The sequence below is a fragment of the Anolis carolinensis genome, chromosome 2 (assembly GCF_035594765.1).
Source record: "Anolis carolinensis isolate JA03-04 chromosome 2, rAnoCar3.1.pri, whole genome shotgun sequence".
NCBI classification, from domain to species: domain Eukaryota; kingdom Metazoa; phylum Chordata; class Lepidosauria; order Squamata; family Dactyloidae; genus Anolis; species Anolis carolinensis.
This window is the reverse complement of record NC_085842.1, coordinates 306,657,363-306,682,621: the sequence shown is the minus strand read 5'-3', so window position 1 is coordinate 306,682,621 and position 25,259 is coordinate 306,657,363. Positions and strand designations below refer to the sequence as shown.

The following is a 25,259-nucleotide window of genomic DNA, read 5'->3' as shown; positions in this document are numbered from 1 at the left end:
ACAAATATGCCTGTGAACACCCATGTTCCTTCCATTGATAGCTGAAGACCAATAAAAATGTAGAGTACAGTACTTGAAACTGATAAAAGACAGTTTTTAAGCCATTTTCCCCCAATGTGTAAGAATCATATCTGGTTCAGCAAAGGTGAACCTTGGGCTTGGTTTTGGAAAGCTATGGATGGAACTGCATCCGAGCAGAACTCCGTATAATAGCCCTATCTACACTGCCATATAATGCTGTTTGAATGCATTATATGGTCAGTGTAGACTCATATAATGCAGTTTAACTGCACTGAACTCAACCAATGCCTCTCTGAAATTAGAGATGACATTTTCACCATGATATAGTGTTTCTGAACTGGGTCTCTGCCATTCATTTCCGTTTCTTCATTAATCTTATTTTATGCTCCCTACTATCACTGCTTGTTCACCTATATAGAGGGAATATGAAAGATGGTTTCTTTTGCTTCAGACATCCCATGAGGAAAATACTTGATTAGCTGTTCCATTTGGTTATGGTAGATTTATGAAAGTTCCCAAGCTTTAGATCGGTGTGTGAGATTGAAATGTGCCTACAAACTAAATGAATGTACTGCATGGAATAATTTGGTGTGATAATGAAAGCTCACTTTCTTGACCTCCCACTTGCTAGACCGTGGTACATCTACACTGTAGAATGATTGCACTTTAACTGCCATGGCTCAAAAATTCCTAATTGCTAGCATTGTAATCTGACAATATGAGCTGTTTCCAGGCATTGACATTGTTTTCCAGCTTCTCCTTTCTACTTTTAATGAATGTAAGCTCTTGGAAATGAAACCAAATGTCATACAAATTCCAAAATGACCCAAAGAAGCATGCATGGAGTTTTGCTTCAACAATGGATTTTTTTTTCTGATTTCTCCTGCTTTCTTCTGAGGATCCTCTGAAAGATAAAAGACCTACAACTTCCAGAGTAAAATTGGTGGATAATAGGGAAATCCTCCTCCCTCCTTGTTTTATACCAACAGAATTGAATAAGAAACTCTGGATCCCACCCATTTGCATCATATGTAAGCACCAAAAGCATATGGAATGAATATAGAATGGTTTCACTGTGGAATGAATGTAGTTTGACACCACTTTACCGGCAGTGTCTCAATGCTATGGAATCATGGGAGTTGCAGTTTTACAAAGTCTTTATCTTGTCTGCCAAAGACTGCTGATGCTGCACCAAACTACAAATCACAGATGTCCATAAACTTGAGACAAAGCAGTTAAAGTGATGGCAAACTACATTATTTTTATACTGTAGATGTGCCCGTGGTGTTCAGATGTATGTGCCTAAACATCCTAAGCATGCTTGTGATAGGTATGTGATCACAATCGTATAATCCCATGGAAGGAGAGTCAGGGGTAGGATTGGTCATGTTTGTTGTGTTGGCAGACTTCCATGAAGCTGTATTAATTCCCTGCCTGAACTGGTCCCAGTAGGATAGTGAAATTTGTACCCATCACAATTCCACGCACAGTTTGAATTATATTGTCCTTCCTTGTATTTACTAGCCCCAAACTGGTCTCAGTTTCATGATGTCAAGTTTGTACATCTTTCCTCAACCATAGCCATGTGTTTGAGTCCATACGCTCCTGTGTTGCTACAATGAGCCTCTTTCATCACATGGCTCGACTCTCAGCAATAAGAATAGACTTCATTGCAAACTTAACTTGAAAACAAATAATATAGATCTTTCATTGCTGGTGGTAAAGGGCACACCTTGTAAAGGTCTCCAAGAACTAGTTCAAGGGTGGAACAGTGTTGGGTTGAATAGCATATTTACTACCTCATTCAAGATTTCCAGTTTCATAGGGACAAACCACAAAGCAGAACTGCTTCTTACCTTAAACTTTATGTATCAAGGAAGAGACATTGTAATCTTCCGGAATCACAATGGTTTTGTTTTGGTTGTCCAGAATCCAGTGAACTAGAACTATAATGTCATGCAGGCTATAGTTTTATCCTATTTTATTTTACTTTTATTCCACTTTGGTTTTTCTGTTTTTGGAAGGAACACTTCTGATTCTGTACAGGCACACAATATTGTATATGGGACCTCAACATCCAACTTATTTCGGATTCATTTCTCATTTTGTATTGAGTGAATAGAAGTAATCAGGATTGAGAATCTCCTTTTTAGCTTGCATTGTATGTATGAATTGGATGCATTCATGGAGGGAAAGTCTATCAGTGTAAATCGGTGGGACCTCTCATTTTTAGAGCTGGCAGATTTCTGGTCATTAAATGTTGTGGATGAGATGAAAACTTGGAAAAAAGCATTTTCTGAATTGCTGTTTCCAGAACTTCACTGGTCAGAACAGCACTTGGAAACTAGGCAGGACTTTTCCATGTTGCTTTGTGAACTTTCCAAAACATCTAGTTCCCCTTCCTTGGGACAGGATGCTGAACCAAATGGACCTTTTTGGGTCTTATTACACATGCTGTCTTGGTAATCTTATTATTTGATATTCTTATCAAGGAGGGCTGCTCTTGTAATCTTGTTAGCTGACTTTTCTTAGACTGGATCTTTGGTAACAGGAAATATTCTGATCTAGTTAGGTCAGCATTTGGATGAGATCCTTTTTCTGAGATACATTTCTGAGAATCTCTCCCTGCCCAGCATGGGCTGAAGGAGCCTAGGGCCCCATCTACACTGACCATATGATGCAGTTTCAAACTACATTATATGGCAGTGTAGATGGGGCCTAAAAGTATAACTTTTCCAGGCTCTGAAAATGCATGGTCTGAAAGTTACATCTTTCTAATGATACCAGCATTTTCTGGTCCTTTCTTGGTTTCTTTATCTTAATTGCTCAGTGTCTTGGATTTGTGTATAAAATGACCCTCCGGCAAAATTTTGATTGACACTTGCCCTCAAGGAGGTATGGAACCTTGAGGTCATTTTCTATGTGTATGTGACATTTGGAGTATGTTCTTTGGGAACCATATTTGAACGTGCGACTTATTAAGGCAAAGCGTGTCTTTCTGTGAAACCAAAGAAGAGAGCTGAGACATCTAATCCATTTACTGCAGAAGAAAAATAAACACATGTGTTATAAGTGACTGAAGAAGTTTTCTGATTGTGGACTGTTTGGTCTGTGAGAGCAAATGTATAATATCCACTGGGTTATTTTGCAGCACAGCCAATCAATTTCGAAATCGATGAGACTAAATAGGTTTGAAGCTGGGTTACTTGAGTATAATTCACTTGGGGACTGCTCTGCTCAGACAAGCCTGCATGCCACAGCATTAATTTAACCCCGTTAATGCCACCTTTATATATTATTAGTAGAGTCTGATCTCATTTGAGCTCAAACACATGCAAGGCCTCTTAAAACTACATTTAGTTGAAGTGTGTCTGCATTAGGTTAAATCAAGATTTTAAATGTTGGTTTTAAACCAAATTTAAGGGTAGGATTCCCTTCTATTTTTCTTTTATAAGAAAAATTAGGCATTCCACAATAAATGTAATAATCCTGCAAGGGTTTTGATTTTTTTTTCAAAAAAGCAGAAAGTAACCATAGAAGCTTCCAAAGCAACAGGGAGACAATAGTCCATATGGTGCAGTTTAAGCAATCTTTCCCCAGGCAGGAATTTCTTCTCTAGGAAGGCTGCTATGACATCTAGCCTGGCCCAACAGGCAAGGACTGTGTATCAGCAGTTGGTGTTAATTCTGATATTTGTTCACAAGCTTTGTGATCATACGGACAGTGAGTATTTTGTGTGTGTGTGTGTGTGTGTGTGTGTGTGTGTGTCAAATGACAAAATGGAGTGGAAAATTCCTTAAAAAACTAGACTTTTTACACTGCCATATAATTCAGATTATCAAAGCAAATAATTCAGATTATCTGCTTTCAACTGATTTATATGAGTCTACACTGCCATATAATCCAGTTCAAAGCAGATAAACTGGATGCTATATGGCAGTATAGAAGGGGCCATACATGGAGATTGAGACGCTAGTATGGAACTCTGGGAAACAAGGGTTCAAATTCCTGCTCAGCCATGGGAATCCATTGAGTGATTTTGGACAAGTTAGACACTCTCTTTCTCAGAGGGAAGCAATTACATTGGCAAAGCCCCTCTGAACCCATTTGGCCAAGAAAACCCATGGTAGAGTTGCCTTGAGGCAGTCAAAGATGAGTATCTTAAAGGTTGACCAACAACTATTAGGCAGAGTGAGGTTTTTTTCAAACTATAGAATTATGATACTGGCCCCTTCAAAGCAGATAATCCATATTGTCTGCTTTGAACTGGATTATAAGAGTCTACACTGCAGATAATCCAGTTCAAAGCAGATAATCTGGATTTTGTATGGCAGTGTAGAAAGGGCCTGTCATTCTAACCTAATGGCCATGGCTACATTCTATGAAATCCTGTTCACTGAGATACTCAGACTCTCCAGCTAATATTCTAAATACTCCTTTCTAAATTGCAGGATTATGTAGGATTATGTAGTTGATTTAGAATCATACTGCCATAAGTGTGTGGTGTGAAAGAGCCCCCAGGTGACCACTTCAGTCCAGAAATGCCTAAGAACAAGAAGACAGTACCATGTATGAACATGTCTTGACTCTAGCAGGATATTAGAGATCATGGGATTATAGAACTAGAAGGAACCATAGGGACCATGTAATCTAAAGAAGTAAAGGAAGTTGAAGCCAGATCCAACTCTCTACTTATATGCAATGAGAGCTGCTATCTTGTCCTTCATCTCAGAAGTCCATAATCTTGAGCCGCCCTTTCTGGCAGCAGAATAAGGAAGTCAAGAGAGGATTGTAGATTTGTTTGTATTTTTTTCTGATTTAGATGTGTATGATATAGCAGTATGTTTGGCTTTTGTTTCATGAGAACCTGCATGGTGTAGTAGTTTTAGCATTAGACTAATATTCTGGAATCTAGAGTTTAAATCCCTGCTTTGTCATAGAAATCCACTGGGTAACCTGTGGGCAAGGTGCATTCTCTTTGCCTCAGAGAATGCAAAGGCAAATCCCCTCTAAAAATCTTGCCAAGAAAATCTATGGTCAATTTTCCTTTGGGTTGCCATAAGTCAGAAATAACTTGAAGGCACACAACAACAACAACAACAACAACAACAACAAAATCATGTATATGATATAGTGATCTGTTTGACTTCAAATTGCCATGTGTTTCAGGCCAAAGGGTTGATGTGAAATAAATAAAAATGAGTGGTGTGGTATATAGTGAAATCAATTGCCTTTAGGAGCACAACAAATCCTGAAAGTCATAGTTTGGTGAGACACCAGCACTCTTTTGTGGAGAAGGCCACAGATCTTGTAAAATTACAATTTACATAATTCCATATAATTGAGCCATAGCAGTTAAAGTGGTATCATACTGCATTAATTCTACCATATATAGTTGATATACCCTGATAAACCCTTCTCTTATGTTCCCATGAGCTTTATCTGTGAACGTTGCAGGACTGAGAGAAGGACCTCTCCTGATGATCTGGACAGGCCTATATTGGGAGATATAACAGATGGTTTTATAAAAAGGAAATTATCTTGTCATGGGATTCTGGCTAAGATTTAAAAATCTGATTTCTTTAAAAAACACACCAATTTTTATTATAAACGGATAATTGGGAAATTACATATTCCCAAAAGCATAATTGGGTTGTATTTCAGTATGTTCCTGCTGTTGTTATGTTCCTACAAGTCAATCTGACATTTATAGGAAGTCAGCATGTTTGGATGATGTCTCCCTGTAACTGTCTCCTTGATTTCTTGGTTTCTCAGTGGGAGGAGATTTAGCAGTTTGTGGCGAGAGGAATGAAGAAGCATTCAGTTTGTAAGCTTCAACCACCCGCAGCAATGCGTCTGAAGTAAATGCCATTCCAGGGAGACATCCAACCTGTGTGTTTGTTTCTCTCTCTCCAACAGGAGATGACAATCTTTTCAATACTTGTATTGCCACATTCCACAGAATATCTGCCTAAGGATTGCAACATTCCACAGAATATCTGTATTGAGTGTCTTAGACCCCGTTCTGTTTCACGTACAATTAATTTGAGCTTATTCCTGGCAGCTGAAATGTGGTGTCAGTAAGTCCATGAAAGATTTAATTTTATTAACTACTGAAGTATAAATATTTGTGCCTTGTGTGTCTGTATTTATGGCATATAGTATGCACTCTATGTGGTAGGTGTAACATGTACCTTTGTCCCTAGAAAGGCTGAATAAAATTTAATTCAATAAAGCAGTGCATAGGTGGCAGAGACCTGTTTTTATTCTTTACCTCTTGCCAGTAGTTCACATCAATGTGTCTGATATTATTGGATATGATGTCATTTTTCATTGGCCATCATTTTAGGTTGCTATAAAACTTAAAATGGGTATGAATTTGGGTTCTAGGGTGAACCGCACTATTTCCAGGTGATTAAGGGTATTTTGTTTTGGCCTGAAAAGTTCCTGAAAACTGTACCCATTGAAAAACATAACAATAATACAACTTAAATATCTTTGAAGGACTAACCTGGAAGGTTTCGGAAGTCAAAGACGTAGAGTTCAGTGGCTACGTATGCATCAACTGTAGTTTATCCACTCTTGATTTACAAGAAGTCCCAGGTCTAGAAAAGAAGGTTTGGGCATATTTGAGGGACTAACTGTGGTGATTTTAGAGGACAAAGAGATAGAATTTCAAGACCAAAGACTAAAAAAGAAGACCGAGGATTACAAAAGAAGGTTGGGCAACTTTGGGGAACTATCTGGGAAGGTTTTGAAGGCCAAAGAAGTTCAGGAGCTACTTGTGCATAGACTCCAATTTACCCACTTGATTTACAGGAAAACCCAGGACTGGGCAGGAGGATTACCCAAGATCTCACATTAGTAATCCAAGCAACTGATTGTATGGATCAAGGCAGAGAGGATTGTGGAGGTGGTAGAATACTATATATATGCATTGCGTTGGCACTAGCTCAGGAAACTATGCACAGCCTGTGTTAGGAAATGTGTATTTGGAAACCACATTTGATTGCTGGACTTAGAAGAGACTGGGATCTGATTTTAGCAATTGCATTTGTTTTTCAAGAGGCTGGCTAACAAACTCTCTCTGCAAAATCCTGGCCTTTGATATCTGATGCTAAGGGCAAGAGCCTAAGGGCTGCAAGCTGCCCAGGAAATCCCAGAGCTAAAGGGAAAGCGTGTGGGTGCTCCTTGGAATTGCAGAGGAGCCGCTGCCATTTTCAGAGCTGAGACTGGTGTCAAATGCAGCATTTATTCTGTAAACACTGCAAAGGAGCGTGGGATTGCCACCGCCGTCCCCCCTCCCTCATTATGATGTATGCTCCTCCTGGAGTTACCATGGGAGCAGGACGGTGGGGAGAATAAAACCCTTCTCTTAATTGTTAAACATCTCTGCAGCTTTCCATGTGCAGTAGCTGACGTCTCTGGTAATTGGATTTCACAGATTTTGTGTCTCTTCGCACCCCACCCCCTTTGCACTGACTGTAATCTAGCCATTCTGCAATAGGCTTTTCTTTGTGTATTTTGATGTACCATTTCATAGAGGAATACACCTCTGGAACAGAGCCCCACTGCTGCTTATGTATGGATTGCATGGATTTCCACAGATGGATGGACTTGCTCCTAATGCACAGATGCTCTTTCTGATTAAAAACCTTATCTTGCTTTCCTTTTTCTTTGGCAGTCCTTACATTTATAAGCCAGTGAGGTTTGAGTGTTGGGCTATGATTCTTGGAGACCAGGTTTCCAAGCACCCCACAGGGTGACCTTGGGCAAGGATGAATCTATGCTGTAGAATTAATGCAATTTGACATCACTTTAATTGCCACGAGTCAGTGCTATGGAATCCTGGGGGTTGTCTTTTGGGGTGGCATCAGCATCTGTAGCAGAAAAGACCAAGACCTTATAGAACTCCAACTCCCAGGATACTGTAGCATTGAGTCAGGGCAGCTGAAGAGATGTGGAAGTGCATTAATTAATGTTATAGTATAGATGCACTCCAAATCACACTCCCTCAGCCTCAGAGGCAGACAAGGGCAAACCCCTTCTGAACAAACCCTGCCAAGAAAATCCCATGATGATGTGAAAAATGATATATTTAGCTGCCAGGTAGAGCAGTTCTGCACTGTGCCATGGCACCTTTTAACTGTTGATATAATATCCTGATGGGCCAAAATAAGTGAGACGCTCCTGAGTTTACACAGGCAAAGAAAATTTCAAATCAATAGAAATCCTAAATATTTAAGTTTGTCTCAGTAAGCAAATGCTTCTTCAGCTACTTGCCTTATTCATTCAGGTGTATAAGTTGATGCAACCACCAGCAGAATCCTAAAAGGAACTGCAGGTAATATACCCCTCATGCTTTATGTTTTTCTTTGTGGAACTAAAGATTCCTGTAATCCCTAATTACTCCAATGACACTCCTTCCTAATTTACCCCTGCGGCAAAGATCTAGCTCCTGGAAATACTTCTGTGGGTGAATATTTGTCTATTGCAAGTATTTCTTTACCTTTGCCCCATGCAAGTGAATAGTGTTAGCAACAACAGGAATCCTGTGTGTTTCAGTGGTTAGTGTTACTGAGGTTTGGGAAATCCAGGTTTCAGTTCTTACTAAGCCATGAAACTCTGTGAGCCAGTGACTCACCTTGAGTTGTCCTTACCTACCTCACAGGGTTGCTGTGAACATAAGAAAGCATACAAAGACCCACTGCTCTGAGCTTACAGGAAGAAAAGTAGAATAGAAAGATAACAAATAAGTAAACATTATTGGGAAGGTGTAAGTGAGATGCAAATCCAGTCACTCTCCTTTGTGTGAGTGGGTAAAGACCAGGGCTGGTTTGGCTTAGCTTCCAATATTGTGGGCTGCATTGCATCTCAACTGAGACAAAATGTGATATAATTTTAATGATAATAATATCAGTACTTCTCATTACATCTAAATATGGGGGTAATAGTTTATTGCTTAAAAATCAGCGAGTCTTATTTAAATCTGGCTTATCACCGTATCTTATTTGGTTGCAATGAACCACAATGCTGGGCTTTTGAATGTAATGTAAACTTCTACTCTACTTGGTTTCTTTGCCTTAGAGGAGTGAAACATGAATAAATGGGTATCTGCCCAAGCATGCTGTTCACTCACATTGTAGTTCAATAAGCCAGGATTTCCACCTTAAAGCAATGTGCAAATATGGCCAGGAAGCAAACAATGGCAAGTCACTCCCAAAGAGTCAGTTCCCTCTCCCTTAATTGCTGCATGAAGATAATGCTGTTTGTTTATCCTATTTTATAGGGTTGTTTTGTATGTTTATTATATTTTTCATTCCTAAAAGAGCCTTGAGTGGCATCCATGGTTCTCCTTTGACCTGTTTTATCTTTGGAAAAACAGTCACCCTTTAAGGTAGGCTATTGTGTGAGGGAGAGGAAGAAGGAGGAAAGGTCCAGTCCAGGGACTTCAGTGAATCTCAGGGTTGAATGAAGGAATTGAACCCAAGTCTCCCTCCCCTGTTGTGGCCTCAATATTCTAAAACAGGCATGGGCAAACTTAATTCCTCCTGGTGTTTTGGACTTAAACTTCCAGGAATCCCAGGTAACTTACTGGCTGTTAGGAATTGTGGGAGTTGAAGTCCAAAATACCTGGAGGGTCAAACTTTGCCCATGCCTGCTCTAAAGACACCAGATCCCATCCAAGGATCACCCATCTTGGAAGCTAAACCAAAGCAGTGCTGTTTAATACTTGAATGGGAGACCACCAAAATACCAGGTGCTGTAGGCTATGTTAGAGGAAGGAACTAGCAAAAATCATTTTGGAGTATTCCTTGCCTAAGAAATAATGGGGTTGCCATGGTGGTGAAGTGTGTTAAAGCGCTGAGCTGCAGAACTTGCGGACCAAAAGGTCGCAGGTTCGAATCCAGGGAGCGGAATGAGCGCCCGCTGTTAGCCCCAGCTTCTGTCAACTTAGCAGTTCGAAAACATGCAAATGTGAGTAGATCAATAGGTACCGCTCCGGCGGGAAGGTAACGGCGCTCCATGCAGTCATGCTGGCCACATGACCTTGAAGGTGTCTATGGACAACGCCGGCTCTTTGGCTTAGAAATGGAGCTGAGCACCAATCCCCAGAGTCGGACACGACTGGACTTAACGTCAAGGGAAACCTTTACCTTTACTATGTGTCGACAGGTGAGTAGAAGGCACAAAGCCTCTCTTTGGAGGCTTTTAAACAGAGGCTGGATGGCCATCTGTCGGGGGTGCTTTGAATGCGATTTCCTGCTTCTTGGCAGGGGGTTGGACTGGATGGCCCATGAGGTCTCTTCCAACTCTACTATTCTATGATTCTATATCCGCACACACATATCAGCTGTAGTCTGACACTGAGTCTTGACGAACAAGTGTGAAAAGCTTTGAACATGGATCCATATGTAGTTAAACAGCTCAAGCTAACTCCATCAGACTATATAATCTTTGAATTCTAATATAGGCAAGATTCCGTATTTCTTTGATTCTAAGATGCCACCAATTGTAAGATGCACGCTAATTTCAGGATCACCAACAGAAAAAAAGATACACACACAGAGCACCTGATTAGAACAGAAGAAATTCAGTATTACAAACAGTCTTTGTGATGTAGCACATGTCTTTTGAGCTAGCCTTCTCCCCCATCTGGCACGCTCCAGGAGTTCAATTATAACTCCTATCATCCCCAACTGATTGTGGAGTACCGGAATCTAAAATTCAGCATTCGTGGACAGTGCCAGATGGAGGAAAGCCCGTCTTAAAACGGGAGAGTCCTAGGTGGAGAGGGGCGTGTGTATGTGTGTGCTGTGTGTTGTGTTAGAGCTCTTTTTCACACAGACAGGCATAGCTGTCTTCCCTGTGAGTCATCATTGTAGCTCGCAGCTCCTTGAATCCCAGCTTAGCAGTGTGAGAGAGCCTTGTAAGATTTCTAAGAGGGTGGCCGAGGTGTGCCTTTGTCCCTGTCTATAAAGAGGGAAATATAAAGGTTGTAGGGAGATCTTTGGGGTCTCTGTGGATCGTAGGAAGATCAGTGCCGCTTGCTGCTTCCTGAATCCAGCGTAATTCCGCTGTCTGCCTGCAGAGTGTAAAGAGGAAGGTAAGGACAAAGGAATAATTGTGGTTGCTTTCCCCTTGATGGAGATTCGTCTTTGTTGTGTCGTTCCCCCCCCCCCATTTTTTTTTTCTTTCACCCTTGATTTGTTTATACCTTTACTGCGGGCCTGCTGCTCAGATCCTCCTACGGAAACAAGTGCCTGTTTCTAATTATCGCTGCAATGCTTTTCTTATTAGATCTATGCCAGGAGCAAGACATTTACAATAATATATATAGTAGAATTGTAAATAGCTTAGGCCTATGCTGGTCTCAGGAAGAAAGGGGTGGGTTGGGATCTAGTGTGTTGGATTTTTTTCTTCTGGAATTTAAGACAATAACACAAAGGTTTGAAGATGCCGAGGAAGGGCGATCCACAACATGGATGTGTACCCTTTTCAGCAGGTCCCTTTCCTTCTGTTCCCTTCTACCTTGAGAATCTTGTAAGAAATTGCTCAACACCATCATTCCAACAACGGCGTACCCTGAGGTGTGCCCCAAACACACCCACTATATGGGGATTGCTGCCTTATGTTGTCAGTCTCACCATCTGCTGAACCTTGTGAGAGTATTCTTATGGTATCTCCAAATAGAAAGGTTCTATTTTAGCAATGGATAGACCTATCCTTTCTGGAAAAAGCACCCTTTAAAAACAATTAAATTGTTCAGATGTATCCCATATTGCTGGAGCAATTTTCAGAACACAATTTTAATGTTATGCAAATAAGAATTTGTGAGGGGTTTTTTTTGCCCTGAAGGCTACCTCCAAGCTTTGACTTTTGGTGACATTGAATTCTGGTGGCATGAGACTGACAACTGATAATTTTATCAGGCTTAATGTTGTGTCTTCTCACCTTCTGGACACTTTCCCCTGTACTGTATATTGGAAACAGCCACATTCTTTGAAGGTTTCTTTAACAGAACCTGTGAGTTCTGAACCTGTGACAGAACCTGTGAACCTTTTGAAACTGCCCATCACTGTCATTTCCATTTTGAGATGAAGTGACCAGAACACCACCCTGTATGCCAAATGTGACTGCCTATTTGCCACTTCTTAAAATGTCCTTTTATTTTGGCCACTGTTAAATAATTACTAACACTGATCCTTTCGGTGCCCTTTAACCTGATGAAGAGTTCTGGAGAAATCAAAAGGTCTCACATAATCGTGAAGGTTGGGTGTTATTCAACTCTGCTATTTTTAAAAAAAAGCTCATAGGTATTTCTGGGGTTTTTTTAAACGAATTTGCCTTACCTTTGTTTTACTACTGTAACACAGCTGATGGTGTCATTCAGTGTATTTATTATATCCTGAAGGACTCTGTGCTAGGTATTATAGTTGGCTTAGACTTCTTTACTGGACAGGTGAAGTCAGGGCTTTTGGCCTTCCTGCCTGCACACACGGCTCCAGAGCTCTTGTTTTATGTAAGTATAAGGAAGTTTATAGCCTCCAGTTCAAACCGAATCCTTCAAAGCAGCCGCAGGACCAAGTTTGACTCCTAATTGGTCCCTGTGTGAAATGTTCTTGCAGTGAGGGAAGCCAGTACGGGTGACCTCTGTTATGCTTGTGATGTTATATATCTACGAGTTATATATCTACTCCTCGTCCATTCTTAGCATCACCACCTCCACATTTTCTATTTTAGCAAGGCTTTGACCCAGAAAAGGAGTCCAAATGTTCCAGGTCTCTTCTTTTAAAATGCCAGCTTGCAACAAATAACGTGGGCATTCTCAAGGACATGCATGGTCACAGAAAAAGAAGGAAAAAGCTCATCACGCAAATTGATGTACTAAGAACTAGTAATTCCATGAGTTGCATCTTGACTTCATCTCACTGAGAGCAGTTCAACTATAATAAGAGGGATTTGTGTGAGTCACGTCTTACTTTTGTGTCCTACGAATTCAATGAGTCAGTCCTTGAGAGAAACGAGGCAATGTACAGTAATAGCACTTCGATACCACTTTAATTTCCTATTCAATTCTGGAGTTTGTAGTTAGTAAGGTACACAAAATCAGTTGCTAAACAACTCTAGCTTGCATCTCAACTGCATCACAAGAGGAGAATTTTCAGTTCATCACAACACTACAAATCCCAGGTATCAAAGAGTCTCATTTGGGAGAGAGAAAAATGGATATAAATACTAATACTACTAATAACAATACAACTGTGTTTTGTGTTTACAACATGCATCTATAGGCAACCAAGCCATTTGCAAGATTAATAACCACAACCGGTTGAGTTCCATTCCATCTCTTGTGGCTCAACAGGTAGCAGAAAGATCTATTTATATATTATGTCACATGTTTATTGTATTTAAGGATCTCCTTTCTCCCAAGGTGTGTACCTTACATCTTAAAAGAATACAGTCCAAAAATACGATGCCAAAGTAAGACAGTGTTGAATGGGATATTGCTAAGGATGAAAACGATATTTCAAAATACTGGTATTTGGGAAATGGATGAAAACTGTATTTCTTGTGTATCAGGAAATCCTGTTTAAAAGAATCCTGGATGGACTGTGGTCAAAATGTCAAATTTATTAAATGACGAGGAACACAGGATGAGAGAGAATTAATAGGGACTGTCCCTCCCAAACTGGGAAACTTGGAGGGTATGATATGGGCAAGGAACAAGAAAGGATAGAGGGGGGGGGGGGGCGCGCAGGTCAAGCAACATCTTGGATAAACTATTTGCATACCGTTCTAAAACAGGAAGGTGAAGGAAGGAAGAGGTTAGTTTACCAAAGGGTACAGTGAATGTATGATGTTGTGTTTGACTATTTATTGTCTATGTTTTGTTTTGCACTTGTTGTATTTTGTATGTCACACCTTGAGTGTTCTGTGAGCTGCCCCGAGTCCCTCCGGGAGATGGTGGCGGAATATAAATAAAGTTTTATTACTATTATTATTTATTAGTCTTATCTATATAGATGTATAGCAAAGGCTCCATTCTGGGTAGCTGTGTTTGAGACAAAGTAAAACTGAGAAATTACATCTTGTACATCTTGGAATAATGGAGATGGTTGCTTCTTCTTTTAACATAATTTTTATTTTTGTTTTTAAAAGTTAATTAAATTGAAATTTAAAAAATGCTCAGACACCAAATAGAACAAACAAAAATATACTAAACTAATACCTTCCTATAACTTCCTCCAACCCCTCTAAAAAGAACCATGATAAATACAGTAAAAACATTTTAAAAACACAGCTTGCTTCTTGCCCCAAACCAAGGCAGCTATCAAAATATAGTATATTTCTGTGGTAGTTACATCAACATCTGCTAATTAGAGAAAAATATTTTAAATGAATGAATGTGATATTTTTCAAGCTATGCGCTTGTGAGAAGGCTAACACACTTTTCCAAGGCAGTACTGAAAGTCTTTGTGGGAACATGTCTCTTTCTCCACCCTCCCAATGCTAAAAAAAAAAAAAACTTTCTATATAGATAAGTGGTTCTCAACCTGTGGGTCCCCAGATGTTTTGGCCTACAACTCTCAGAAATCTCAGCCAGTTTACCCACTGTTAGGATTTCTGGGAGTTGAAGGCCAAAACATCTGGGGACACACAGGTTGAGAACATCTGATAAAAACAGAGGATTAGGAAGGGAAAGGAGTCTGGGCAAGCATAAAATGTATTTTCTAAAAGAAGCTTCTTTGTCAGAGGCTTTGTTAACTGATGTAGACCTGGAACATAATCAAAATATATTTCAAACTCAAGCACTTTGAATCTTAAAAAAAAATAACCATAGCTCTCCAGTTAATCTATTTCTTCTGTATTCATGTCCCTCAATAACAAAGGAAAATGGGTATGCCAGTTTTCTAGTTTCATAGTTACAAAACAACAGTTTTCAAATACTGAGAAACACATTTTAAGATTACAAAATCATTCAGAATAGCATCCTTCAACCCAAGTTACTAAATACAATGCTCTGTCAAAAGTTATGAAACAAATTTTCCAAGTAGGAAAAAAAACATTCATTACTAATGACAGGGAAATTCCAGTAAGTAATGGGAATTGAGAGTTCAGGGACATATGTATTGCATCAGTTAAAATATTACATTAATATTGCATTATCTTTCCAAAAGGAAATATCCAAATACATATCTGTTCCTGAGAGTAGGTATACATGGTTATTTCCTGCTGTCCTATAGCTGGAATGATCAAAATATAGTGAAGTGAAACATTATTAAGTCTTCTAACCCATTAGATACTTGTAGAGAAAGCTGTTGGGGGCAGCTTTCTTGCTCAGGGTTGGTAATCTAGTTCTGGACAGAGCTAAGGAAGTACAGTTCATTGCATATGTTGCTCTCTTTCCTAGATACTTGTTGAGTCAGATCATTAAAATACACACATGAATAATATGATAAACTGGAGGTGGAGAAGAGTCAGCAGCAATATAAAACTGATCTGACATTGCTAGCTCAGAGGCTTTAAACCTTTGGTCTTCCAGGTGTTTTGAACATCAACTTCCAGAAGCCTCAGATAGCAAAGTCATAAAATCATAGATAATAGAGTTGAAAGAGACCACATAATAATAATAATAATAATAATAATAATAATAATAATAATAATAATAATAATAGGTCATCTAGTCCAGTGATTCTCAACCTGTGGGTCCCCAGATGTTTTAGCCTTCAACTCCCAGAAATCCCAACAGCTGGTAAACTGGCTAGGATTTCTGGGAGTTGTAGGCCAAAACACCTGGGGACCCAATAGGTTGAGAACGACTGATCTAGTCCAATCCACTGCCATGCAGGAAAAGCACCCTGACAGATGACTGGTGGTTATGGTTTTGGGAAATGAAGTCCTGAAAAACTAGTCTAGAGAACCAAAGGTAGCCAATCATTACCAAGCAAGCCCTCCACCAAATGCTTGGTCAGATGAGTACCTTAGCAGCTTCAACTTCCCTTGAAGTAATTGAAAGCACTTATTACTAACGTTTAAATCTTTCTATGCTTTCTATTGGGATTGCAGAAATAGTATCCGCATCAGAGAATTAAATCACACAATCAAAAGTTGTGCAACTATTAGAAAATACTTGTCCTAGAAAAGTCATGTCCTAATAGTTTAAGCTTATATAAATAAAGCAGGAAAGAATGACTAATTAGCTTTACATTGATTTTGCAACATTACAGCAGACTCTGGATTAAAGAGTTTTGTAGAATACTTTCTGTACTCTGTGATAGGACAGAACCACCCCAAGGACATGTCTTTAAAACCCTCCCTCAAGAACTTCTAAAATACTAACTTAAGCACACACCTCAAACAAAATGTGCTCCTATGACTCTTGATACCATGGATTGCTTCATCAAATGCTTTTGATAAATTGGGTGGAGCCATTTTTTAAAAAAAGTTAGTGTTTAAGGTGCGACAAGGCTGTTCATTGTTTTTGCTGCAGTAATGTTCTCTGAATTCCCCTGAAAATATCTACAATATCTACAAGAAAAGTACAAAATTGTAGAGAAGGAAAGAGCAAAATAAACAATTCCAGATGTCAATGTATTCATAGGCTGAAATTTGATTTGGTCTCAGCTATGCATTGAATTTATGGAAATAACACAAATGTTGACTGGGGGATGTCTCTTTTGAGCAGGGCTCTTTAACCAAGGGTCGATGGAAAGATTTCTGGGGGGTCTGTGAGCTGGAATTGAAAAGAAAAATCAACTTATGTGATATCTTCATTTTCTCTGACCTCTAACTGAAATCTAGCATTTCCTTCACTTATGAATATACAATAGAGTCTCACTTATCCAACATAAACAGGCCAGCAGAACGTTGGATAAGTGAAAATGTTGGATAATAAGGAGGAATTAGGGAAACGCCTATTAAACGTCAAATTACGTTATGATTTTACAAATTAAGCACCAAAACAACATGTTTTACAACAAGTCTGCCACTTGTTTGAGAGTGTGACTGCACTTGTGTTATTGTTGGGCGTGTTGGCCCGCTGCACGTTGCTACCTAGAGAAACAGCTGTGGGGTCCGGGCTGGAGGCAGTCTGCACTGGATAATACAGAACATTGGATAAGCGAAGGTTGGATAAGTGAAACTCTACTGTATATCATAAATTACAGTAGTATTCATTTCATGTAACATTACAGTTGTTGCGTATTTTGAAAAATTGCTTATACCCATCCACACTTTGAAGTTATGGTAGTTGTTAGACCTGACACTAGATCACACGTGATCACAGTCCTACCGTGTACAAATTAAGCAATGTCATTGGCCAACTACTTGGCAACACAGAACAGGCAATAAACAGAAGGCGATATCTTGAATGGTGTCTTTGAACTTTTGGAGTATAGGGCTGACTATCTGCCACTACATTCTGAGAAGAGGTTTGTGGTTTTCTGACTGGCAAAGGAGTCCATGGGAAAAAAAAGGTTAAGAACTCCTGTTTTACAGGAAGGCTTGAATGTGAAGAAATTCCTCATTAAACGCCCCTCTTTTGACTCAACAATGCTGGATTATTATAAGATGGAGTGGGCCATTTTGTGGTCAGCAAGGCCTGCTCCAGGGGCTTAAATTATTTTAAAACATTAAATTGTTTGCCCTTAAAGACCCTTAAGAGCACATGGTAGCATTTCTGCCATGTTCTCCACCCAGGCTACTTTGGTGTTATAGACCCACATCAAATTCAGATGTTTGTCGATTTTTAATTCAGACACCCAAAGTACACAGCATTTACATCCTGGGCAACTTTCCTTAGATCTCGAGAAATTGAGTGTTCCCTTTAAACTATTTTTGAGTCAAGGCAGCTGGGTCATGGAGATGTCTGTAGGAGGAAGGCAGAAATTGAATGAAAATCTGGATGAAGGGTGTCATCTGAATCATAATTTACATCAGACTAGACATTAATGACAACAAGCACACAAAGATCAGGCTGGTATTTGAGGAAGAAACAAAAAAGGAAGTAAAACCCATAGAACATTAAAATTTAAAATTATAGGAGGATTAATATCATTCTATTTTTCTTCTTTTGTTTCTAGTAGATGAGCTTCATAGGATAAAAGAAAAAAGAACAGAAGTATTTATAATTACTGAAATTAGATATAGAAATAATAAAAAAGGACTTGCATACTATGTTACTATTGTGATATGCACATCAAAAATATTGGCTGGAATCCTTCTAGGAGCTTTGTAAGTGGCCTTCAGTCTGCAGAAATGAGAATGTAGCAGCTCTGTAACATTCATAGCCAGTGAAGGGCTGCTGTTATATTACTATTTAGAAGAGCCATCAAAGTGAATGATGCACAAGGGAGTGTGCATCAGGCCACTTTTGCCAGTCTGCTGTTATACGTCTTCACTATTCACTAACACAATTTCCTCGTTCCTCTGCTTTGTACAGGCTTCCCCTACCTTTTGATGACTTGCTTTCTATCATTGGTCTGCAAATTACAAACAAGTCCCATTAATTCAAGCTCTTCTTGATTATGAGGCTTTTTTGGGACTGCTTGCACATATGTGCGCAACTTCAAGCCTTGCCTATAGAAACTGTGGACCCTTCCTTGAATTGTTTTTGAATGTGCACAAAAGCTCTTTTAAGTTTATCACACACTGAAAAATTGTATATAGCCTGACCTTTATGTTTTTAAGTGGCCAATGTGCATTTGCAAACCAGACCCCCTCTGGGTTCCACTTTTCAACTGATTTCGCTTTCTTACAGCACTCTTGATTCCTAACCCATCAGATAAAGGAGGTTATTCAAGCAAAGGTTTGGTGGTTGTTGTTCACCTCTTTGGGCTATTTGTCCTACACCTTTTATTGTTTAAGGACCTCTAGGAAAAGAGGAATGACTCTGTGAGATCTGCTCCTCCAGCAGTTGCCTATGCCAGAAAGGTGGGCATTTCAAGGAGAGGAGAAGCTTGGATTGTTGTGGCAGGTATTGAGACATTTTACTGGATATGGCAATAAAGGACGGACATTATGTGAAAGTAAATCATATCACATTTGTTTACTATTGGAAGGTAAGCAGGGTCAGCTCTGGTTAGTGTTTTGATGGGTCACTACAAAATAATAGCTACTATAGGCTATATTTCAGAGGAATGAACTGTCAAACTATCTCTGAGTATTCTTTTGGAGGTTTCTTATTCATAGGGTCACCATAGGTTGGTGTTGACTTAAAAGGAATTAACAAAAATAAAGCCTAGTTATGAGTAATATTTGATTTAGCCTATGATCTTATTGGATGTAGCTTTGAAATCTCAGGATCTACCCAGGACAGATTTTTATCTCAGCAGTATTTGAGCAGTCTGTGTTTGCTATTCAATTTTCACTTGATGAGCTTGTTTCATTTCCAGCAATGTGGAAAACAGCAGTTGTGTGAGGACCTATTGAAAGAAGGATAGCCACTTTCTGTGTTTTTGTACCATTAAGTGTAGCCACTAGAGGGTAGCTTGCTATTTGAGTTACATTAATTTGTACGGCTTATCCTTTGGGGCGTATCAAAAACAGGTGGCCTGCCTATTCAAGAGAAAATGAATATGCTTGGCAAACTTTCTGCTGTTTATAAAGTGTTGATGGTGTGCAAATAGTGCTGATTTGTTATCGCCAATCCATTTAGGTTCCTAACAGCACAATCCTATGCATGTTTGCTCTCATTTAAATCACATTTGGTTCTGCAGTGCCTCTTCCCAAATAGAAATATGCTTCAGATTACAACTCAGAGTTTTGTCTTTATTCATCTCTAATCAGGGCAGGCACCTTCTGGCCCTCCAGATGTTGCACAGCACCCCCCTCCCCAATAATCCCTATCCAGCAGAGCTTGTGGTTGGGAGTTATAGGCGATGTAGTCCAACAATTTTTTAGAGAGCCATAGTTTGGTCATCCTGCTTATTTGTTTGATCCTTCAAAACATTAAAAAAAATAGAATACAACTACAGTAGAGTCTCACTTATCCAACACTCGCTTATCCAACGTATTTTTGTAGTCAATGTTTTCAATACATAGTGCTATTTTGGTGCTAAATTCATAAATACAGTAATTACTACATAGCATTACTGTGTATTGAACTACATTTTCTGTCAAATTTGTTGTATAACATGATGTTTTGGTGCTTAATTTGTAAAATCATAACCTAATTTGATGTTTAATAGGCTTTTCCTTAATTTCTCCTTATTATCCAACATATTCGCTTATCCAACGTTCTGCCGGCCTGTTTACGTTGGATAAGCGAGACCCTACTGTATTTGCAAAAAAAACATTTAATCACTTCCTTAGAATGTAGTAGTGTTTCTGATACAGTATTTCAGCCAGTTGCTAAACTATGGCAGTCTATAGACTTCGATGCTGATATTTCTAAATAATGACATGGTTATGAATAGTTAGGTAAAAGTATTAGCTGATTTATATCAAGAGTGGGATCCTTAAACATGTGCTACCTAAAAATTTGTAATGTTAATGGCAAGTTTTTCTTTTGCAGTGACCCCTATGTGAAGCTTTCATTGTATGCATCAGACGAAAGCCGTGAACTTGCACTGGTGCAGACAAAAACTATTAAAAAGGTAAGTGAATAATTTATATTTAATGATTCACATTGAGAAGAATTGATAATGCCCACAGTGTAAGTGGCCAAAATACCCTGAGGGTACCAGCTTTCATTTTATCTCGGAAGCTGAACTATGTCAGGCCTGGTTACTACTAAGATGCTGTATCGCTAAGGAATACCAGGTGTTTGTGGAAGGCATTAAAGGAAGGCATTGCAAACCACTTCTGAGTATTCTTTGCCTAGGAACAGGCTATAAAATTCATGGGGTCACCATAGGCCAGCTAATTCTGTTTGTCCTATTAGATCCTTACCTTTCCCCTTAGCAGCTCGAAGCAGCATTTGTAGATTTCTTCTTTTTATCCTGACATCAGCCAAGTGAAGTAAATGATTGGTTCTCAATCTTTGGTCCTCCAGGTGTTTTAGACTTCAACTCCCAGAAGGCACTGCTATGAAGTCAGCAACTCAGGAATTCTTGAAGCTGAAGTGTCAAACAAATGGAGGAATAGAGTTTAAGAACCACTAAAGATGATTAGGGGTGCGTCTACACTAGAAATGTATGGCTATGGCTCAATACTATGAGATCATGAGAGTTGTCATTTTGAAAGAGTAGAGATACTGGTGCCTCACTGAACTTCAAACTCCAGAATTTCATATTGGTGAGCTGTGACAATTAAAGTGGTGTCAAATTGCATTCATTCTGCAGTGTAGATGCATCCTAAGTGGAGTTCAGGCAGCTATTTAGGTGACTGCATGGATAGTTCAGGCAGAATTTTTTTCTGATTTTGACTCTCAGTATTATCCAACCAACATGAGCACTATGTTAAGGGATCTGGGGAGATATAGTCCAAAACCATGATTTGTACTGTTCTGCCCCATGGAGGTGTATAGTGGCACTTTGGCTCCAAGGGCCTTGAAATGCCTGCCATGTAAAGAACTTACAGTACTGATTCTGCCCCTGGTAAGCACCAAACCAGCTCTCGTTGTAAAATAATACATCTCTAGAAAAGCAATTAGACTTTGGAGTACAAAAAACAGAAATCTTGCACAAAAATAACTAATACAGTAGAGTCTTGGTTAACCGAGCCCTGTTTAACTGAGCCTCCGTATTAACCGAGGAGCTGCCGGGGATGCCCCTCCCTCTCCCTCTTCTTCTCTTGAGCAAAGGGAGCTTGAGAGAAGGAGAGAGAGGGGGAGGAGGAAGCGCCCTGGAAGCGCCCCGCAATCGGCAAAGGCTCGGCCCAGAGAAGTGCCCCGTGATTGCTGCAGCAGCACTCGTGGGGTGCTTCCCTAGGCCAAGCCCTCGCCCCTTGGGAAGCACTCCACGAGCGCTGCTAAGCAGCAGCGCTCGTGGGGTGCTTCCCAAGCGGCGAGGGCTCGCCAAGGGACTTCTCCCCGGATCTCCCTTGGCCAGGCCCTTGCTGGAGGAAAAAGTTTCCTCCAGCAAGGGCCTTGCCGAGGAAGATCCAGGGTGTGTGAGGCGTTTCTCGGAGGGACAGGCCCTTCTTCCAGCAAGTGCCTGTCACCTCCGAAAGACGAGGAGCGTGCTGCGGGTTTTCCTCGGCCAGCCCCTTGCTGGAGGAAATTCCTCCAGCAAGGGCCTGGCTGAGGGAGATCCAGGGAGACATCCCTCCGTGAGACCTCGCCCCTTGGGAAGTGCCTGTGAGCTTTGCTAAGCAGCAGCGCTCACAGGTGCTTCCCTTAACCGGATTGCCAGAAGGGATAATGCAGCCTCCTGGCAATCCGAGCAGTTTGGTTATCCGAGATTGGGCCCGCCCCTTTATCTCAGATAAATGAGACTCTGCTGAGTTAGACCTATATTTTTTGCATTGTTTCTGATACAAGATTGCGTGTCTGTGTGTGCATGTGCAAAAACCAATTAGGTACAGAAAATACTCAACAGTGTTCCTTGTACAAAATCATAATTTTCATGAACGTATTTATATTTCTGTACATAATATTTTCATGAAACGCTGAGTAATTTTGCTGAGAAACGCTGAGAAAATTATGCAGGATTCTCACAGCTATAATATTACTCCTAACTAACTTTTCTAAATGTCAGGAAACCCATTTTAGGCCCCCCCCCCCAAAAAAAAGACAAAGATTTTTTCCTTTACTATGTATTTTCATAAGTTCTGTGTTTAATTCAATTTTAATGTTTGTATGCTTTGGGTTTTAATTTACATATTGTATGATTTACATATTGTATGATTTTTAGCGTTAGCTGCTTTGAGTCTCCTTTGAGAGAAAGGAAGTGGGATATAAATACAAATGATGGTGATGACAACAATAATAATACCAACAACAACTAGTGTTCCCCAGTCCATTGGCCTTGGGAGACCAGGCTTATGGGCTGGACTTCTGAATGTGATGTCAGGGCCTTTCTAGCATATTAATTAACCAGTTATACTTCATTAATACAGTTTGTGAAAATAAGGTCTCATTCAAAATATGCTAGTTTTGTCCTAGCAAAAAGAAAATACATGTTACATTTGATTTTGAAGTACCTCAACTGGATTCATTTCCAAGTTGTGATATTATTAATTGAAGTTGCTAAATAGTTTGGATACCTGATGTCATAAGAATCAACTTTTGCTTTGATGATGTGTTCTTGCATGGCAGAGGGTTGGACTGGATTGCCCTTGTGGTTTCTTCCAACTCAACGAATCTATGATTATTTTGTAAACATTCAATTCAGTGCGGTCAAATTATATCAGATGACACTTGGCTGTAATATCTTTGAACTTTGGAGGGGAAATCACTCATTTGAGGAGCTGAGGAACAAAATCTTCTAGGTGTTGCATCTTGCCCATGTTGTTGTCTTCAGGTTGTTTCTGATTTCTGGCAATCTTAATCCTGTCATGACATTTTCCTGGCAAGATTTATTCAGAGGAAGCTTGCGCTTATTTTCGTTTGAAACTGAGTCTAACTTGCCCAAGGTCACTCAGTAGGTTTCTATGGTCAAGTGGGATTTGAAATCTGGCTTCCTAGAGTCCTGATCTAAGATTCAGACCATTATACCATAATGTCTGTCTGTATAGTTTTTTTTTTTTTTTTACTAAAATAGATTAACCAAGCTTGCATCTTCATGGACTTTAAAAAATCAAATAACACTTTGTGCTTTCAAAAGGGTTTTAAAGTTGATAAAACTATTTCTCATGCATTTCTAGCCTTTTCTTGCCATCTTTGAATCTTGTTTATAAATGGCTGATAATTTTCTTTGTTTTGTTTTCACGTTTATGGGATGGATTTTTCTGAGAACATCTCTGGGATCCAGTGATGGAATATATTTCCCATGTATTTATGACTTATCCTAACAACAACAACAACAACAACAACATAATAATAATAATACTATATACAGTAGAGTCTCACTTATCCAACATAAATGGACCAGCAGAACGTTGGATAAGCGAATATGTTGGATAATAAGGAGGGATCAAGGAAAAGTCTATTAAACATCAAATTAGGTTATGATTTTACAAATTAAGCACCCAGACATCATGTTATACAACAAAGTAGTTCAAAACGCAGTAATGCTATGTAGTAATTACTGCATTTACAAATTTAGCACCAAAATATCATGATGTATTGAAAACATTGACTACAAAAATGCGTTGGATAATCCAGAACGTTGGATAAGCGAATGTTGGATAAGTGAGACTCTATTGTATGCTCGAGTATAAGCCAAGTTTTTCAGCCCTTGTAATTAGAGTTGGACAGTCTTATCTTATTAAAGTCTTATTATGATCTTTAATTACAGTTTTATGTAAATACTCAAAAACATTTAATCTACTGATGTCTCAATTAATATAATTTTATTGATATCTATTTTTATTTTTATTTTTGAAATTTACTAGTAGCTGTGGCATTTCCCACCCTTGTCTTATTCTCGAGTTAATGTTTTCCCAGTTTTTTTGTGGTAAAATTAGGTGCCTTGACTTATTTTCGGGCCAGCGTATACTCAAGTATATATGGTAATACCAACAACGATAATTGTGGCATCTTTAGGGAATTAATTCTTAATTATTTTGCAGGAAGGAGAACAATATTTTTTAGGCTGATTTGAATTGTATTTGCTTGTATAATTTTGCTTTTAGATTTCCAAATTAATCCCTTTAATTACACATAATCTATGCACAGAAACATTGGCTAGTTCACCCCTTCCGCTGCTACTCCTGCAACATGTTAAAGAATTTTAATAATGAAATATTTAGCACCCTTCATTAAGACATCTCTGCCCAGGTCATCAACGCTCTGATTCCCACTGTGAAGTTCCTATTTATAGTTGACATCTATTTCTGCTTCATCCCACTTCACATACCCTCCCACGTGAAGTTTGCTCAGCAAATGAATTTGAAGCCTTTTGATGACAGTGTCTTTATTATTGATGAAAGCTGTGACTGTGAATTCCTTTCTCTTTCTTTTCTGATTCTTAAATAACATGTACTTCTAAAATCAGAGTAGTATTTTTTTAATTAAGAACATTTTTCTGAAGATTTCATGATAATAAATGTGGCTTTTTCCTCTTCTTTCTTACAGACTCTGAATCCAAAATGGAATGAAGAATTTTATTTTAGAGTAAGTATTTTGCTTTCGAATTTTCACCTGGTTTTGAGCAGAATCTATGTATTATTAGTATTGTCAGTCTACAATA

General features: G+C 39.2%; 1 protein-coding gene across 5 annotated transcripts in view; it reads left to right on the top strand.

Moving 5' to 3' along the window:
* nedd4l (NEDD4 like E3 ubiquitin protein ligase) overlaps positions 1-25,259 on the top strand; it is a 284,446-nt gene that overhangs the window by 116,626 nt on the left and 142,561 nt on the right. For 4 of the 5 annotated variants that reach the window (XM_016995252.2, XM_062972534.1, XM_062972535.1 and 1 more), the window contains 2 exons: positions 20,540-20,621; positions 25,145-25,183. In XM_016995252.2, the coding sequence (XP_016850741.2) occupies positions 20,540-20,621; positions 25,145-25,183 (121 nt within the window). Of the gene's footprint in view, positions 1-10,823; positions 11,129-20,539; positions 20,622-25,144; positions 25,184-25,259 lie in introns of those variants that run through there. The other variant, XM_062972536.1, reaches the window with a different exon arrangement.